This window comes from Neovison vison, chromosome 2 (genome assembly GCF_020171115.1).
Source record: "Neovison vison isolate M4711 chromosome 2, ASM_NN_V1, whole genome shotgun sequence".
NCBI lineage: Eukaryota > Metazoa > Chordata > Mammalia > Carnivora > Mustelidae > Neogale > Neogale vison.
Genome location: NC_058092.1, coordinates 15,453,045 through 15,471,815, shown reverse-complemented (window position 1 = coordinate 15,471,815; position 18,771 = coordinate 15,453,045). Strand labels below are relative to the sequence as shown.

At 52.4% G+C, this 18,771-nt stretch overlaps 1 protein-coding gene across 2 annotated transcripts in view; it reads left to right on the top strand.

The window, feature by feature from the left end:
- ECE1 (endothelin converting enzyme 1) overlaps positions 1-18,771 on the top strand; it is a 116,642-nt gene that overhangs the window by 70,187 nt on the left and 27,684 nt on the right. For both annotated transcript variants that reach the window (XM_044237363.1, XM_044237362.1), the window contains 4 exons: positions 13,519-13,640; positions 14,967-15,113; positions 16,174-16,239; positions 17,286-17,477. In XM_044237363.1, the coding sequence (XP_044093298.1) occupies positions 13,519-13,640; positions 14,967-15,113; positions 16,174-16,239; positions 17,286-17,477 (527 nt within the window). The remainder of the gene's footprint in view (positions 1-13,518; positions 13,641-14,966; positions 15,114-16,173; positions 16,240-17,285; positions 17,478-18,771) is intronic.

Here is an 18,771-nt window from a genome sequence, read left to right as displayed (position 1 = left end):
GGGCTATGGTCCTGGGCTCTGGCCTTACCTCCATCCCGTCCCCAAGAGTCAAGGTGTAGGTGGGGAGCTGTGCTCAGCTGGGCACAGAACAGCCAGAACCATGTGTTCGAGCCCCTGCCCCTGGGACTGGGGCCTGGTGGCATCAGGAGGCCAGACTGCAGGGTTTTAAAGTCAGGCCGCCCTGGCACACCAGCTTATCACTCCTATAGCCTTGGACAAGTGACCTGGCTCCTCTCCAACTTATTATCTGTAAAATGGGGATAATGGTGCCATCAGACTCGAGATTACCGTGAGTGCTGGCTTGTGTGTGCTGGGTCCCCGTGCTCAGCACAGGTCCTGGCACGTCATGGGGACCCAGCCAAGCTGGTGTACTGAGTGTACTGCCCAGGGCACTGAGTGAGCTCCAGCCCAGACCTCTCCCAGCAAGCTATGGGACCACTGACAGACTCCCCAGGCTCCTGAACTCAAAGAGCATTGAGGGGGATATTCTACGTATTAGTGAGGTGTTCGAAGAAATCTAAGAATTACATATTTCTCATGGAGGCCCAGATGTGGACCTATTTACCAGGGAATGAGGTACAGGGCATATCCATGACCACACTAGGCTGTTTCCTTGGATTATTTTATTGAAGCCATGGAGGAATATCCCCATTATACAGAGGAGACTCACAGACACTCGGGAAATGATGACACTTAGCTGAGATTTGGCCCCAGAGCTGGGGGACGTCGAACTTCCCTTCTTTTTCCACCGACTCCCCTGAGTCAGACCAACCATGTGGAGGCCACAGAGCGGGCCAGAGCTACAATTCGGCAGGCTCCTTTCCCCAGGAGCTGCTTGGTGAAGCTCTCCACTTTAGATGGGATCTGGCCAGGGCTTGATGAACATAGTAGGTGAGGCCAGTTCCAGGTCATTCTGACCAGGAGCTTCTCCAGAAGGCATATCCCCGGAGTCCCCTACCTGCCAGGCTAACTCCTGGGACTTTGGCACCAGGAAACCCCTGAAGGGGCAGGGGGCAGGTGAGTGGGTGACAGAAAATGCTGAACAGAATGCCAGTGCATTCCTGGGCTCGAGGCCAGGCTGGTTTCATCTTCCCCAAGACACAGGAGTCAGCCAGCAGGTCCCGCGGGGGTGGGGGGAGGGCTGGAGCTGCTGGGGGTTGCAGTGTGCCCTGGGGTTCCCAGACTGTCCAAGCTGGCCTAGGGTGGGCTTCTCTGGCAGAAGAGAGAACGTTTGGAGTGCTGGTGAGGACTCACCAGGCCAGGCAGAACAGCTATAACCACCAGCTGTGGGGGCAGGACCTTGGACAAGCCACTCCTTTCTCTGAAAGGTGAATTCACAGGGGCCCCCTCAGAGGAAATCTGGGCAGATCTGTCGCCAGTGGGCTGAGCTCTGCCAAGTCCCCCTTGTGGCACCTCCTTGCAGCCCGCTGGCTGGGAGGCGTGACCTCAGCTGCACGAACAGAGATACTCACCCGAGAGACATTCTGTTGCCCCCTCGGGTTGCCGGCTTGGGCTGTCCTCGTGGGCCTCGGGGAGACAAGCATGTGGCCTCACTTCATCAGGGCAAGGATGCAGCAGGACCTCTCACCCCAAGGCTGGGCCTTCCCACCAGCTTGTGCTCTTAACACAGACCCATCTGCTGTCTAGACTACCTGCCTCGCCGCTTCTTGTCCTGTAGGACTTTCCTCAAACCTGCTTCCTCTGTGATGCCCTCTGAGGCTACCAAAGGACTTCTTTGGACTCGAGTTACAGTTGTGTTTTATGTGTTTGTCCTACATACTGTGCTTTCTTTCTTTAAAAAAAAGAAGATTATTTATTTGAGAGACAGAGTACAACCAGGAGGAGTGGCAGCCAGAGGCAGAGGGAGAAGCAGGCTCCCTGCTGATCTGGGAGCCTGATGTGAGGTTTGATCCCAAGACCCCAGGATCATGACCCGAGCCAAAGGCAGACACGTAACCCACTGAGCCACCCAGGCGCCCCTGTACTGTTTTCTACTGTAAGATTAATGCGTGCAAAATTAATGCCTGGTTTTTATAATAGTTTGAGCATCATGGATTTCACAAGGACTTCATGGTCTCCCTTCCGTGTAGCCCAGCGCCAGTCTGCCGGAGAAATGGAGACAGAATCATTCCATCGGCATTCAATCTGTTCGTGTCAGTGACTTGGCAACTAATCCTGTCACCCTGTGCCATCTCTTATACTTTTATTCTGATTTGTTTTTCTAATAGTTGCTATCCAGCTTCTTTTCTTCTCCTTGTGCACGCAGGAAACCCTCTGGACAAGATCTGTGACCCCATGCTCTCTGTTCGGTATCGTGTCTGCAGCCGCGTGCCCCTTTTTCCCATTCCAGGAAAGGCAGGGGGTGTCCGGGGCTTCTCTGGGGTGGCCGGTCTGCTTGGGTGCTACCTCCAGTTTTCCGAGCCAGCCTTCAGGAAAGGAAAGGCGCACAGAGAGTGCTCAGGCCCCTGTCCCAGCCTCTGCCACTCACTCGTGTGACTTTGGACACGTTACTCAACCCCTTGCCTCTAAATTGGGCGGGATACTAATAGCACTCGTGGGTGGAAACTGTTAGGACCCGATGCACACACACAGCCACACCCACACACAGAGAAAGCAGTTCCTTCTCTCAGGGAAGCCTGAGAAGGCTTGGGTTCAAATTCCAGCATGTGACGTATTAGTGTTACCTCTCAGGCAAGTTCCTTCCTCTCCATGGACCTCGTTTTCTTTCCTTGTGAATGGGGTGATAGTCTGACCTTGGGGTGCCAGTGGGGTACCTAGAAGAGCTCAGCCCGGGCTGGGCCTGTCTGTCGTAGGCACCAGTAATGGTAATGGTCTTATCATTATTTTCGTTCCTCTGCAGAAGAAGGGGCCTCATTTATCAGCCCCCCCACTTCCTCTCACAGGATGGGGCTCCTGAGGCCTGCGACTACCCGTAACAAGTCTATGGTTTTATCTAAGACAAGGGCTGGTCTCGCCCTGATGTGGAGTCCCACGTGCTCCTGGCCAGACGGGTCGCACTGGGATCACAGAATTCCCGGGAAGCTCCATCCCCGCAGCCTGCCCAGCTGCTGGGTGTTTCCTTTCCTCCCAGGGAGTGGTGTGGAAGAGGGGGTTCCAGTGAAAACTCCCAGAGGAAGAAGTGGGTCAAGTAGAGGGTATGCTGTCTTTCCTCTTTGGGGAAAGTGACAGAGGATGTGACAGAGGACTTTGGGGAAGTGACAGAGGATGTCTCTGGAACCCAGGGACCGTGGAAGGAAGTAGCCCCGGCAATTGGGAGCCCTGTTGTCTGGCCCTGGGCTGCCAAATTATTTTCATACCTTGGGGGCCTTGGAAGTGCCACCATATCCAAAACTGGCCCCCTGGCTCTGTCCTGGGAGCTGCGCTGTTGATGGCGCCTGGCCTGCTTCCATGGAACCTTCTTCTGGGAAGTAAATGCAAGCAAGGAGTGTCAAAGGAGACCAGGGCTTTCCTCACAAGAAAACTGTGTGTGACTGATTTCCCTTTGAATCAAAGCCTCCTCCTCAGACTGATGTGATTGGGATCTTTCTCTCTGGAGCTCCCAGAACATTCCATCATTCATTCCTTCATTCCACAATTATGTATGGTACACTGGCTATGTGCCAGCCATCACTAGGTGCCGGGATGGCGTGAGGAATAAGACAGCCTTTCCTTGTGGGGCCTGCATTCCATCAGGGGAGACAGACCCTAAACAAATAAATGAGTAAATAAGGCGGCTGCAAAGAGTTAGGGCTTTGAAACTAGTGGAGTAGGAAGCAAGCCCGGGAAGGGAGGAGGCTGCTGCAGACACAGCAGCTGGAGGGCTGGGCCTTCAAAGCAGGAACGTTGGGGCAGAAACTGGACCTAGTTGTGAGAGAATAGACCACATGGATGGGGCAGGAGTAGGGGAACAAGGGGGCGAGGGGGCAGGATGCAGACGGGAGCTGGAAGCCCACAGTGAGGGCCAGGTTTCTCAGCTTTTTTTCATTCTTGCCCCCTGCCTAAAATTCTTTTCTGTTTTACCTAATTTTTTAATCAATTTTTTAATAAAAAGATTTTTATTTGAGAGAGAGACAATGAGAGGGAACATGAGAGGGGAGAAGGACAGAGGGAGAAGCAGACTCCCCATGGAGCTGGGAACCCGAGGCAGGACTCAATCCTGGGACTCCAGGACCATGACCTAAACCGAAGGCAGTTGCTCAACCAACTGAGCCACCCAGGCGTCCCTAATTCAATTTATTTAAATAAATAAAAACAGTTCACCCATTTCTCTCAAACCCCCCCCCCAACAACTCCAGCAACTGCTAATCTGTTCTCCTTATCTATGAGCTTGGTTTTTGTTACATATGTATGTATATGTATGTATTTTTTTATATGTATGTACTTTTTAAATTCCGCATGTAAGAGAGATTATACAGTATTTGTCTTTCTCTAACTTCCCCCAATTACCAAAAGATCTTTGAGGTTCATCCTTGATGTCACAAATGGCAAGATTTCTTTCTTTTTTATGGACAAATAGTAGTCCTCTGCGTGGCAGGGGGGAGTGTGTGCGCCACGTTTTCTTTATTCATCTGTCAGTGGGCACTTAGGTTGGTTCAATGTCTTGGTGGTTGTAAATACTGCTGCATGGGGGTGTGGATACGTTTTCAAGTTAGTGTTTTTGTTTCCTTGGGTAAGTACCCAGCAGGAATCATAGGGAAATTCTACTTTGAATTTTTCGAGGCGCCTCCATACTACTTGTTTAAGAAAAAGATTTTATTTATTTATTTGACAGACAGAGATCACAAGTAGGCAGAGAGGCAGGCAGAGAGAGAAGAAGGGAAGCAGGCTCCCCGCTGAGCAGACAGCCTGACGTGGGGCTCCATCCCAGGACCTTAGGGTCATGACCCGAGCCAAAGGCAGAGGCTTTAACCCACTGAGCCACCCAGGCGCCCCTACTCTTTATTTTTTTTTTAAGATTTTTTTTTGAGAGAGAAAGAGAGACAGCGGGAGAGGGAACACAAGTGGGGGGAGTGGGAAAGGGAGAAACAGACTTCCTGCTGAGCAGGGAGCCCCATGCAGGGCTCGATCCCAGGACCCCAGGATCATGACCTGAGCCAAAGGCAGATGTGTAATGACTAGGCCACCCAGGCGCCCCTCCATGCTACTTTCCATAGAGGCTGAGCAATTTACATTCCTGCCAACACTGCACAAGGGTTTCTTTTCCTCTGCACCCTCTCCAACATTTGTTCCTTGTCTTTTTGGTGTGAGCCATTCTAACAGGTGTGAGGTGATACCCCACCGGTTTTGTTTTGCATTTCCTGATGACTAATGATACAGAACATCTTTTCATGTACCTGCTGGCCATCTGTATGTCTTTGGAAAAATGATCAGATCATCTTCCCATCTTTTAATTAGATTTTTTTTCCTTGTTGTTGAGTTGTATGAGTTCTTTATATATTTTGGATACTAGTCCCTTAACAGATGTATGATTTATAAATATTTTCTCCCACTCACTAGGTTGTCTTTTCATCTTATTCATGGGTTCCTTTGTTGTGCTGAAGCTTTTTAGCTGGATGTAGTCCCATTTGTTTATCTTTACTTCTGTTGCTTTTGCTTTTGGTGTCAGATTAAGAAAGTCATCAGCAACACTGAAGTCAAGGAACTCACCACCTATGTTTTCTTACAGGGGTTTTATGGCTTGAGGTATGATGTTCAAGTCTTTAATCCAATTTGAGTTAATTTTTACATATGACATGAGATAGGGGTCCAGCTTCCTTCTCCTGAGTGTGGCTGTCCTAATTTTCCCAATAACGCGTACAGAAGAAATTGTGCTTTCCCCAGCAAATATTCTTGGCTCCTGTGTCATATATTAATTAGCATTGCATTTCTTTCTTTCTATCCTATTCCATTGATCTCTGTGTCTGTTTTTATGCCAATACCATAATGTCTTAATTACTATAGCTTTGTAATATAGCTTGAAGTCAGGGAGTGTGAAGCCAGCTTTGTTTCTCTTTCTTAAGATTGCTATGCCTAGGGGCCCCTGGGTTGCTCAGTCAGTTAAGCTGCTGCCTTCTGCTCAGGTCATGATCCCCGCAGCGGGCTCCCTGCTCAGCAGAGAACCTGCTTCTCCCCCCTCCCTCTGCCTGCTGCTCTGCCTACTTGTGCTCTCTCTAATAAAGAAATTAATTAATCTTAAAAAAAAAAAAAAGATTGCTATGCCTCGGGGCACCTGGGTGGGTCTGTCAGTTAAGCCTGACTTGGGCTCAGGTCATGATCTCAGGGTCTTGGGATCAACACCCGCCCCCGACGTCGAGCCCACCTCAGGCTCCATGTTCAGCAGAGTCTGCTTGTCCCTCTGCCCCTCCTTCAGCTCGTGCTCTTTCTCTTTCTTTCTTTTTTTTCTTTTTAAAAAAGACTTTATTTATTTATTTATTTGACAGACAGAGGTCACAAGTAGGCAGAGAGGCAGGTGGCTGGGCGGCGGGGTGCGGGGGAGGGGGGAGCAGACTCCCCCACTGAGCAGATAGCCGGATGTGGGGCTCGATCCCAGGACCCCGAGATCATGACCCGAGCCAAAGGCAGAGGCTTCAACCCACCGAGCCACCCAGGCGCCCCGCTCTTTCTCTTTCTCAGGAAATAAATAAAATCTCTTTAAAAAAAAAAAAAATTGCCATGGCTCTTCAGGGTCTTTTATGGTTCAACACAAATTTTAGTATTGTTTGTTATATTTCTTTTTTTTTTTTTTCTAAGATTTTATTTGAGGGCACCTGCCTGGTTGAGTTGGTTAAGTGACTGCCTTCAGCTCAGGTCAGGATCCTGGAGTCCAGGGATCGAGTCCCGCATCGGTCTCTGCTTGGCGGGGAGTCTGCTTCTCCTCCGACCCTCCCCTTTCTCATTCTCTCTCTCTCAAATAAATAAATATTTGAGAGAGCACCAGCAGGGGGAAGAGGCAGAGGGAGAAACAGACTCCCTGCTGAGCAGGGACACCCCCCAGCCCCGCCCATGACAACATGGGGCTCCATCCCGGGACCCTGAGTTTGTGACCTGAGCTGAAGGCAGATGCTTAACTGACTGAGCCCCCCAGGTGCCCCTGTTTGTTCTATTTTTGGAAAAAATGCCATGAGAATTGGATAAGGATTGCTGTGGATCTCTACCTTGCTTCAGGCAGTATGGACATTTCAACAGAACTACCTCCTCCAATCTGTGAGCACAGAATATCTTTCCATTTATGTGTCTTCTCCAGTTTCTTTTTTCTTTTTTTAAAGATGTTATTTATTTATTTGACAGAGAGAGAGAGACACCGTGAAGGAGAGAACACAGCAGGGGCAGTGGGAGAGGGAGAAGCAGGCTTCCCACTGAGCAGGGAGCCCAGTGCGGGGCTCGATCCTGGGACCCTGGGATCATGACCTGAGCCAAAGGCATATACTTAATGACTGAGCCACTCAGGCACCCCTCTTCTCCAGTTTCTCTCACTAATGTCTTGTAGTTTTCAATATATAGGTCTTTCACCTCCTTGGTTAAATTTATTCCTGGGTGTTTTATTCTTTCTGATGTAATTGTAAATTACATCATTGTAAATTTCTTCATTTCTCTTTTTGATAGTTCATTACTAGTGTATAGAAATACAACAGATTTTTATGTATTGATTTTGTATCTTGCAGCTGAATTTGTTCATTAGTTCTGACATTAGTTAGGTTTTTGGTGAAGTCTCTAGGGTTTTCTGTGTTCTCTGCAAATAGTGACAGTTTTACTTCTTCTTTTCTAATTTGGATGTCTTTTATTTCTTTTTCTGAACTAATTGCTCTGACTGTGACTCCCAGTGCTATGTTGAATAAAAGTGACAAGAGTGGGCATCCTGGTCTTTTTCTGATCTTAGAGGACAAGCTTTTACCACTGACTGTGATGTTAGCGGTGGGCTTGTCATATATGGCCTTTGCTATGTTGAGATACATTCCCACTGTAACCACTTTTTGAGAGTTTTCATCATAAATGGATGTTGCTTTTATGCAGTCAGATGCTTTTTCTTTATCTATTGAGAGGATCAAATGATTTTTATCCTTCATTTTGTTAATGTGGTAAATTACATTGACTTATGGACATTGAGCCATTCTTGCATTCCTGGAATAAATCCCACTTGATCGTGGTGTATGATCCTTTCAATGGCTTATTGAATTCTGTGTGCTGACATATTGTTGAGTATTTTGGCATCTGTGTTCATCAGGGATATTAGCCTATAGTTTTCTTTTCTTGTGGTGTCTTTGGTTTTGGTATCAGGGTAATGTTGGCCTTGCAAAAGAAGTTTGGAAGAATTCCCTCCTCTTCTGTCTTTTGGAAGAGTTTGAGAAAGATTGGTACTAATTCTTTGTTGAATGTTTGGTAGCACTCATGTCTAGTCCTAGACTTTCATTTGTTGAGAGATTTTTGGGGACCGATTCAATCTCCTTACTAGTAGTTGGTCTGTTCAGATTTTCTATTTCATCATGATTTTGTCTTGGCAGGCTGTATATTTCTGGGATTTTATCCATTTCTTCTGTGTTGTCCAAGAAGAATACAAAAGATAATGCTATGCACCTGTTTATGTAATGTATGTATACATGAAAGGGTACGACGTTTCTGCTCCCTAAGAGCTAATTCTCTCCCCCTTTGGGAGCAATATTGTCCCTGTTGAAAACGCATGATATAGGGCCTTATAGGTAATTTTTTTTTTTTAAGATTTTATTTATTTATTTGTCAGAGAGAGAGGGAGAGAGAGCGAGCACAGGCAGACAGAGAGGCAGGCAGAGGCAGAGGGAGAAGCAGGCTCCCTGCCGAGCAAGGAGCCTGATGTGGGACTCGATCCCAGGACGCTGGGATCATGACCTGAGCCGAAGGCAGCTGCTTAACCAACTGAGCCACCCAGGCGTCCCCCTTATAGGTAATTTTAAGGCATTCGTATAGTCCAGAGCACATTAGTGGGGTTTTATTTATTTATTTATTTTGTCGGGGGAGGGGTAGAGGGAGAGCAAGAGAGTGTCCCAAGCGGACTGTGCGCTGACAATGGGGCCTGATGTGGGGCTCGATCCCACGGCCCTGAGAACACGACCTGAGATGAAACCAAGAGTTGGACACCCGACTGCGTTACCCAGGTGCCCCCCTCCAGGGCACAAGACACTATAAACTTCACACCCAGGGTTCCACTTCTGTGTCTAATAGACGTTTCAGCTAAAGATGTCAGAAACGGAACTAACTGCTTATCTCATTCCCATTCCTAATCTCCCACCTCTCAGCAGCAAGCCCTTGCTCCCGTACAGGAAAACTCGGCATCTATGACTTCTCTTTCTCTCCCACTCCAACTGCCTCTCGCCCCCTCTCTGCCATCACCCTGGCCCCAGCCCACATTATCACTCACCTCGTCTGCGCATTGGCCTCCCACCTGGCCGTCTTGCTTCAGCCCTTGAACACCCAGTGCCTGCCAGGCCATGGGTGTCCTATGGGAGAAGACAGAGGAGCGGAGGTGGGGGTGTGTGCTGGGGTTATCCCAGTGGGCTCCATAAGCCAGAGAGAGGCAGCGGGAGGAGTGGCAGAACTTGACCTCCCAGAGCTCCTGCCCCAGCCAGGGTCCCTGTGGGAATATAGGGGCTGTAAACGCCTGTTGCTGGTGAGGCCTGTGGCCCTGTCCCTTCCTGCCCCTCCCACCTCATGTCCTCCCCATGCCAGTCTCTGTCTGGTGCTGACCTCATCATTCTCTCGACATCCAGAAATGGTCTCCTTCCTCCTCAAAAGCACCACTGGGCTCTCTTCTTCCAGAAAATGCTGCTTAGGGCTACTGTGGGCCTTCCAGGTACAGGCCAAGAAACAGAGATGACTGGGACACCAACTAGGGGCTGAAGCAGCCCAGGCCCAGCTCCCCACATCCACTCCACACTGAGCCCCGAGTCCAGACAAGGTTCCCTGGGCCTCCCCTGCCGTCCTTCTCAGGCCCTCCTGGACTTGGTCCTCAGAGCTCCTGCCCTCCCTGCGGTCAGATGCTCTGTGATTGTCCTGCTGCTCACTGTCCCGCCTCCTGGGCTACAGGCCTCACGGGGACAGCCCTGAGTCCATGTGGCCTGCTGCATTCTCCCCCCACCGCAGCAGCCACCAGGCCGTTAGGAACTCAATAAACCTTTGCGGGAAAACAAGTGGATGTGCGATCCAGGGCGTGGAGCTCAGAGGAAGGAAGTTTGAGCTCATCAGGAGCAGCCTGTCAGCGAAGGAGAGAGGGGCCATGCGCTTGCCTGAAGGACGTTTGTAAGTGATAACGGAGGGATTCTGTTGGGGCAGGATGGAAGCCTGGAACTCCCTCTACTGAGCACTGCCAGGCCGTTCCTCCACAGCCTTTCTTCGGGCCTCTTATCTCAGTGGCCTTGGGCAAAGGAGAAGGAGATGCCAGATCTACTCACGGGCCAGAGCGCACAGAACACACTCCCCCGACGCTGGCCCTGGCATTTCAGGGTCACGGCCAGAGCTTGCATGTGCATGGGGAGATGCCGCTTGCAGGCTCGGGTGAGCAATGACTTTCTTGTGTTTTCCCTTCTAAGAGCCTCGCTGCTGGGAGCCATTGTCAGAGAAACAAGGCTCCTAGGCTAGGCGGGGGACGGAGTGGAAGCTCCCCTTTGCTTTCCTTGCACTTCTGCTTCCTGGTCTGAAGCAGGGGGACGTCCAGCTCTCCCCATTTCTGCCCTCCCCTCCAGGAGACCTCGTCTCTTGCTCTGGAGGGACAGGGGGGACACACTGGTATTTCCAGGCCTCTGCAGCATGGCAACCTGTGGTCCTCAGGGCTGTCACTCAGGTCCCCCCTCTTCACTCAGGCCCCTGGACCTCTGTCTCTCTCAGGGTTGTCCTGTCCCTGCATCTCCCTTCAGACTAGCCCAGGCTGGTCCAAGGCCCTCTTCAGGGCTGTCACCCTGACTTCAGCAAGATGGGGATAGATGCTCTCTGCCCAAAGAAAACCAGGATACTGGTTATCGTAAGAATTGGAGGGAGAGGGGTGCGTGGGTGGCTCAGTGGGTTAAAGCTTCTGCCTTTGGCTTGGGTCGTGATCCCAGGGTCCTGGGTTCAAGCCCTGCATTGGGCTCTCTGCTCAGTAGGGAGCCTGCTTCCCTTCTCTATCTCTGCCTGCCTCTCTGCCTAATTGTGAACTCTGTCAAATAAATTAAAAAAATATAAAAAAAAGAAAAAAAAGAATTGGGGGGAGGGCAGATGGGCTCTTAGGATAGGGCTGGGAGAGCCGAAGTGACCTCATGCCCTCTGCACCATGGGCCACATCGAACGGGTATCTTTTTTCCAGACAGCATGCCTTTCTGTGCTTCTCGTATTTCCTCAAACTCTCCAACTTTTCCCTCATTCCTACCTGGTGAATAACTTCTTAACTTTATTTTTTTTTAGGATTTTGGATTTATTTTATTTATTTTGGAGAGAGCACAGGCAGGTGGAGTGGGAGAAGCAGGCTCTTTCCTAAGGAAGGAGCCCGATGCGGGGCTCGATCCCAAGTCACCAGGATCATGACCTGAGCCCATGGCAGCTGCTTAACTGACTGAACCACCCAGGTGCCCCAACTTCTTACCTTTAAAAGAACCGGCTTGGGGTGCCCGGGTGGGGAGGATGTGAAACATGCAATACCTGACTAGGTATGGTGAGTTCGAGCCCCACACTGGGCATAGAGCCTACTAAAAAAAAATTTTTTTTAAAGAGTGAAATATAATTTTAATTCTATTAACTAGAAGAGTTAGAAATTCTTTTTTTTTTTTTCAAAGATTTTATTTATTTATTTGACAGGCAGAGATCACAAGTAGGCAGAGGGGCAGGCAGAGAGAGAGAGATGGAAATAGGCTCCCTGCTGAGCAGAGAGCCCAATGCAGGGCTCGATCCCAGGACCCTGGAATCATGACATGAGCTGAAGGCAGAAGCTTTAACCCACTGAGCCACCTAGGCACCCCTAAAAAAATTTTTTTAATTAAAAAAATAAATGAAAGTACTGGCTCAGAGATAGAGCCCCGCCCCCAACCCCACCTCACACCATCGAAGGGTGTGATTTTTCTCTGGGGTCCACAGTCATTTGCCTTAACTAAAGTACTTTCGTGTCTCTGGGTCATTTCTTTGCTTGACTGCGTTCACCATTAGGCTGTGAGCGCCCAGGAGGCGGAGAGTGAGCAGGACTTTTTCATGTCTATAAAACCCTGAGCCTAGCCCGGTGCCTGGCACTGAGTCGGTGCTCCATGCTGGGGCCCTCATGAAGGAGCACCTCAGGAGAGGCTCCACGGGAAAGATGGCCTCTGGGAAAGGCCTTGAAGGCAATAGGGTTTCGACAGCACCTCATACGGGAAGGCTGGAATAAGCTTCTCCTTTATGTGTTTGCTTGTTTGGTGTCTGTGTGTTCACACTAGGAAGGAAGCTCCACGGGGACAGAGACATTGTCTTTTGTGTCTCTGAAGCAGGCGCAGTACCTAGCACAGAGTAAGCATCTGGTGTCTGTTTAGTGGGTGAATGGATAAGGCAGACCCTTATCTGCCAGAAAAGTGTTGGTGGAAAACATGGGACTTGGGGGCAGGGAGGTCTTTGAAGGAAGCAAAGGAAGGAATTTCTGGATCCAAAAGAAACAAACTTGAAATGAGGAAAAGTTCCTGGAGCAGGGAGAAAGGAGGTCCCCAGGGAGAAGCAAGGCAGACAGACAGAACTGAGGGGGCCAGGGACCCAGGTGCCATCGGGAACAGGGCTCTGAGACAAAGACTCAGGCACAGGAGCCCCAGCACATAGTAGGCCCTTCGTGACCTGAACCGGCACATAGTAGGTCCTTCATGGCTTGAACAGCAGGATGTGGTCCCCTTCACTGGGCACAGGCAGGACCCTGCCCTGTGTTGGTACACATACAGAAGTGTGGCCCTCAGCAGGTGGCACCTGGACCGGGACACCAAGGACAGGGAGAGGGAGAAGGGGATGACTAAAGTCTCCCGGGTGTCCTGGTGCAAAGATGGAGACACTGACTGCGGAGTCAGGGAGAGAAATGGCAGCAGCACTCCGGGTCAACTGTACATCTGACAAACAAGGCTAGCCCCTCCAAGGAGGAGGGGCAAGGATGCACAAGGCCTTGGAAGCTTCCATTCGGCTCCAGTCTATCACGAGAGAGGTCATCTGGGATCTGAGAGCCAAGGCAGGCCTTTGTCCCACACACCAGGCGGGGCTGTTTGGGCCCCACATTGACCAACAGGGAAAGCAGGCCATCCTGCTGGGTGGCCCTGTGCTGCCAACCAAGGGACATGTCTACAAACCTGACTGGTGGACGGGAAGAAACATGGTATGCTCTTCTTATTTGCAGTTAGCAAAAGTTAGGAAGCACCTCAGTTTGCTGGGCTCTGACCTGACAGTCACGTACCCGTGGTGGCTGAGGCCTTGCGGCTGTCCTGATAGGCAGAAATCCTAGGTCTTTTTACAGCTGAGCACACCAAGGCTCCTGGAAGGACTGCCCCAGGCCACCCACTGAGCAAATGGGGGCAGGTTGCAAACTGCTATCTCCTATCATTCCAGAAAATTCCACGGCCAGTGTGAGCGAGGCAGAAAGGAAGGCCCAAGTGTACTACCGTGCATGTATGAATGAAACCAGGATCGAGGAGCTCAAAGCCAAGCCCTTGATGGAGCTGATTGAGAAGGTGAGTCCTGGAGCTGGCTTTCCTGGCTCTCTTCTGGCCTGTGCCACCTGCCTGGCCCCCCACCCCCCGCCTCCGGAACCGCCGGGTCCCCCGGCTACCTCACAGCCCCAGCCGCCTCACCCAGCTGGACTTTAGAACCCGTTGGAGCTGCAAGTGTCTGAGTGTGTGTGTCTGCACGCTTGCGCGTGTGCTCGTGTGCACACACATGTCTGCGGGTGGGAATCTCTGTATTGGGGGGGGTGTCATCATCGTTGTGGATGTCTGTCACGTGTGTTGTCTCCGTGTATCTGGGTGACATAGGGACTGTATTTACAGAGAAAATGTTTCTCTACTTTGCTGCTTCCTCTTGCTCCGAGGGCTTGTCTGTGTGTGAGGGTGGGGTATGTTGCAGAAGGACCAACAGAGAATCTTGGATCAGAGGCAGAACCTCACCCCGTAAGGAAGGCCCCACGTACCCCAGGCCTCCCCATCCTCCTGCAAGGAGGTTCTTGCCGAGCGTCTCCCAGTCTTGGATGGACTCTTGGGGGGCCGCCCACGGCTGGCCAGGCTGCCTGGCACCCACAGAGGGCGGCCGTGCGTGTTTTCTGGCTGTCCCAGGCTCCCTCAGTGCCCCTCCTCGTAGCCTGGCTGTGGGAAGGCATCACAGCAGGGTCGGGAGCTGTGGGCACCGGGGTTGGACAGCCCTCCTCTCTGGCACAGACCCCACCTGCCAGTGTGTGCCAAGCCAAGGAGACCGAGGAGATTACAGAAATCCCAGCTCCGGGGCGCCCGGCTGGCTCAGTCCCTAGAGCCTGCAACTCTTGATCTCGGGGTTGTGAGTTTGAGCCCCATGTTGGGCATGGAGCCTACTTGAAAAAAAAAAAAAAAATCCTAGCTCTGAGAGAAACTAGCAACCACTGCTTTATCAACCTTTTATTTATTTCTTTATTTTATTCTATTTTTTTAAAGATTTTGGGGCATCTGGGTGGCTCGGTCGTTAGGCATCTGCCTTCAGCTCAGGTCATGGTCCTAGGGTCCTGGGATCGAGCCCCGCATCGGGCTTTAGCAGGAAGCCTGTTCTCCCTCTCCCACTGCCCCTGCTTGTGTTCTCTCTCTCTCTCTTGCTGTGTGTCATTGGCACGCTTGGTCAGGATCAGTCTCGCCCCAGCGGCGTCTCCTGTGTGTTGGTCAGAAACTCTGGTGAGGACCGTCCCTTGCCCCGGCTCTTGAGGCTCAGGGGTCAGATGACCGCTCCAGGGTCACGGAGCCAGTGAGCGGCGGAAGCAGAATTCATACCGGGGTCTCCCTGCCACCTCATCACCTCGATGTTCCCTCTGGTCCCCGCAGCTCGGGGGCTGGAACATCACCGGTCCCTGGGACAAAGACAACTTCCAGGACACGCTGCAGGTGGTCACCTCTCACTACCGCACCTCCCCCTTCTTCTCTGTGTACGTCAGTGCCGACTCCAAGAATTCCAACAGCAACGTGATCCAGGTGAGCCGGCCTGGAGCCCCAGGAAGAGGAATGGGCATGTTCTGAGTCTCACCTCATGACCTGTTTTGAGTTTTGCAAGTGCCAGGGCTCAGGGCAGACTTGTGCTGGGAGACAGCCTCCAGGTATCAGAGCCGGGGTTATTTCTGAGGCTCTGAATCATGAGATTTGTATAGGCGAGAAGTCGTGAACATGCAGCCTGCTGTTTTCAGGTGCAGGATCGGGGTGGGTAGGGGCGGTCACCGTGGCACAGATGAATCTCCGAGATTCAGATTGGTCACTGTGGGCCCCAAGAGTGATGTTAACTTCTGGGTCCCCCATCCTCGGCTCCTGGCCTTTGTGGCCCTGAGTCCCGCTCTTCCTGCCCTAGCCTTGGTGTCAGTGCACCCAGGGAAGCCTCTGGTCTGCCCACCCTCCAATGCAGAAGTCAGGAGCCCAGGCTGGGCTGAGGTTCCTACCCAGCTCTGTCCTACCCAGCTCTATCTGTCCCTCATCGCATGACCTCGGCAAGTGACCTCTCTGAGCTGCAGTTTGCTTAGCAATCAAAGGAACCATAGTAACACCGACACCCGGGTTGGCCTGGGTGCACCCACGAGGCTGTGCAGGCTGCTGGTCAGAAATTGAGGCTCCCCGGCCTGCCACACCCCCTGCACACCCTCTCCTGGCGACCTCCCCTCTGATCCTCACTCCAGCTCAGAGGGAGATCCCAGCTCCCCTGTTTTCCAGAGGAAGACCCAGAGGGAAGTTTCGGTAGCTTGACGAAGGCCAGGCAGGGTGTGAGTAGCTGTTAACCACCGCACCATCTTGGGAAGTTTTTAGTTAAGGAGAAGCGCTGTGCCAAGCCTCAGAGAGGCTGAGAGAGGAAGGAGGCTCTGACTCTTCAGAAGGGCCCAGAATCCCTGCGTTTGGGCAGTGTGCCGCCAGACATGTGTCTGTCCCTGCCCTGGGTGGGCACACCTCAGAGGTGGCCTCCACCACCAGCTCCTGCTCCTACTGGCACCCGGGCTGGTCCCGTGTTGCCATGTGACAGGAGGCCCCTGGTCACTCCTCCCTTCCTCTCCAGGTCGACCAGTCTGGCCTGGGCTTACCCTCAAGGGACTATTACCTGAACAAAACGGAAAATGAGAAGGTGAGTGTAATGCCGAGAGAGTGGCTCCCAGCCCACACCCAGGGCGTTTTACCCGCTGAGTGTCTCCTGAGGGTCCACACCTACGTGGGTCTTCAAAGCTGGAGTTGCACAGAGGTGTCACTTACCTGATGGGTGCTAGGCAGTCCCTGGCAGGGAAGGGGATCCCCCCTCTTTGGCTGTTTCACATTCAGGTGTCATGGGCACAAGAGGCAGGGGACAGGTGTCCTTTGTTCGACTGTAGAGCGAGACAGCAGTAATGGCCCCTGTCGTTGATGGACTCACTTCTAGCCCTCCCAGTAACCCTGCAGGTATAGAACGTCTCTGAACTTCATTCCCCCCACCTGCCTGGTGGCCATTATTTTAACCTTGCTTTTTACAGAGGAGCGAGCAAGGCTCAGAGACGCTAAGTGACCCACTCAGGGTCCCACAGCGATGAGGCTGAGATTCACATCTAGACCCGTTGACTCCAAAACTCATGTGTCTCACGATGTCCCGGGGAAATTTCACCTGCGGGTCATTGTCTCTCACTGCATTATTCGCCCACTTGCACTGAGCAGACAGCTCCCCCATGCCCGCTGCTGGGCAGATACTGGGGACCTGGACAGGCATGTCCCCACCCCCGGGGCTTGGGGTCTAGCAGGGAAGGGGGGGCGTTCACTAACTAAACAGTTAATGAACAGTTACAGGCATAGTGACCAGTTGTGGTCACTCAAGGATGAGCTGAGAAAGTTGAGCACGGGAACCTAATTCCAGTCTGGGGCCACAGTGGAGAAGTGCAGCTCAGAAAACTGTGTTCTAAGACCTGAAAGACAGTCTGTGGCTAACTTTCATGTGACAGGCATCCGAGAGCGGGTGTGGGCTGGGACTGCAGGGACCCACCTGCTGGGGACCTGTGGGCTTTGTCCTGAGTGCTGTGGGCAGCCAGTCAGGCAGCGCAGAGCCAGAACCTTCCCCGGGGTGGCTTGGCCCCACCCCGTCCTCCACCCTTGTCCAGCGGGCCGTGTGTGGGTGACAGCACTAACGTATCGCGGGGGCCGGGCCCGCAGGTGCTGACGGGGTACCTGAACTACATGGTCCAGCTGGGCAAGCTGTTGGGTGGCGGGGACGAAGACGCCATCCGGCCCCAGATGCAGCAGATCCTGGACTTTGAGACGGCGCTGGCCAACATCACCATCCCCCAGGAGAAGCGCCGGGACGAGGAGCTCATCTACCACAAAGTGACCGCTGCTGAGTTGCAGGTAATGTGGAGGTTGGGACACACCCAGGGCTTCAGGACATAGGGCGCTGGGCAGGGGTTTCTGTGCCCACTTCATCAGGTCCTCAGAACAACCCATGAACAACCTCATGAACAATGAGGTTGATCCATGAAGCAGGGATGGTTGTTACCCCAGTTCGCAGATGGGAAAACTAAGGCTCAGAGACATTCAGTTACCTGCTAGAGGCCGCACAGCTTTCCTGTAACAGCATTTACCTGGGGAGGCTCTAGGGTCATGATGATAATCACCCACACTGATTGGGCATTTCTGGTCTCAAGCCCCAGTCCTGTGGAGCCCGGTGTACAGCAGGTGGCGTGAGGGGTGGTTTTGTAGCCGCTTCTCCCTTTGCCAGGCCAGGCGGTTGAATGACATGTTCAAGGCCCCGAGGCTCCCTAAGTATCAAGGGAGCTGGACAGTGGACTCAGGCTTGGCTCACAGGATCTCTGCTCTTGCCATGAGCCTTGGCAACGTCCTGGAGGTGTAATGGGGTTGCTTGCTCCCTGTCACTGACTAACCCAGCTCTGAAGCCAGCAGCCCCTCTGCCAAAGGCTGCCCCCCGGTGGCTCCTTGGGACCTGCAGGTGGTGCGTTGAGGTGATCACCCGCCAGTTTCATCTTTCCAGTTCACCATGAGTTGGTGTCTGGTCTTATCCCAGGTCCCCAGGGTCACAGAGGAATCAGCAGAGTAGCCTTGGCTAGTCTTCCTGTTTCCTGCCATTGCCTAGGAATGCCCGGGGAGGACCGCTTGCCCGCTGGGGAGGATGGTGTAGGCCACTTGGGGTTCCACCAGGGCATCTCCTTCCTCCTGCTCTCCTTGACCAGCCAGGTCCTGCCCATCCATTAGAGCTGGCAAATTTCCTCTCCTTTCAGGAAGAACATCTAGGTCCCTACGTTTTTTCTGCCTCCATCCCTCCCTCTAACATGTGTGTATGGGGCCACCCTCGAGGCCTTGCTCTGGAGGTACTTCCAGGTCAGGGAGGCACACCAACAAGGAGACAATCCCGGACTCGCTGCTGAGTGCTTTGGGAAAAGGAGGGCCCTAGGGCAGGGATAGGGCCAAGTCGGAAGGGGATCTGCTGAGTGAGCCAGCGGTCTGGAGACTGGCCGGCTGGCCCAGGTGGAGCTGCGGCCCAGGCAGAGCTGGGGCTGAGGGCGACAGGGCCGCTTCTGAGTGCCAGCTGCCCGTTAGGTCCCCGGAGATGTTGGCATCGGGGTGAGTGGGGCCGCGTGGTTGTTACGGAGATCAGCAGGCTGTTGGCTACCATCTGGTGCTGTTT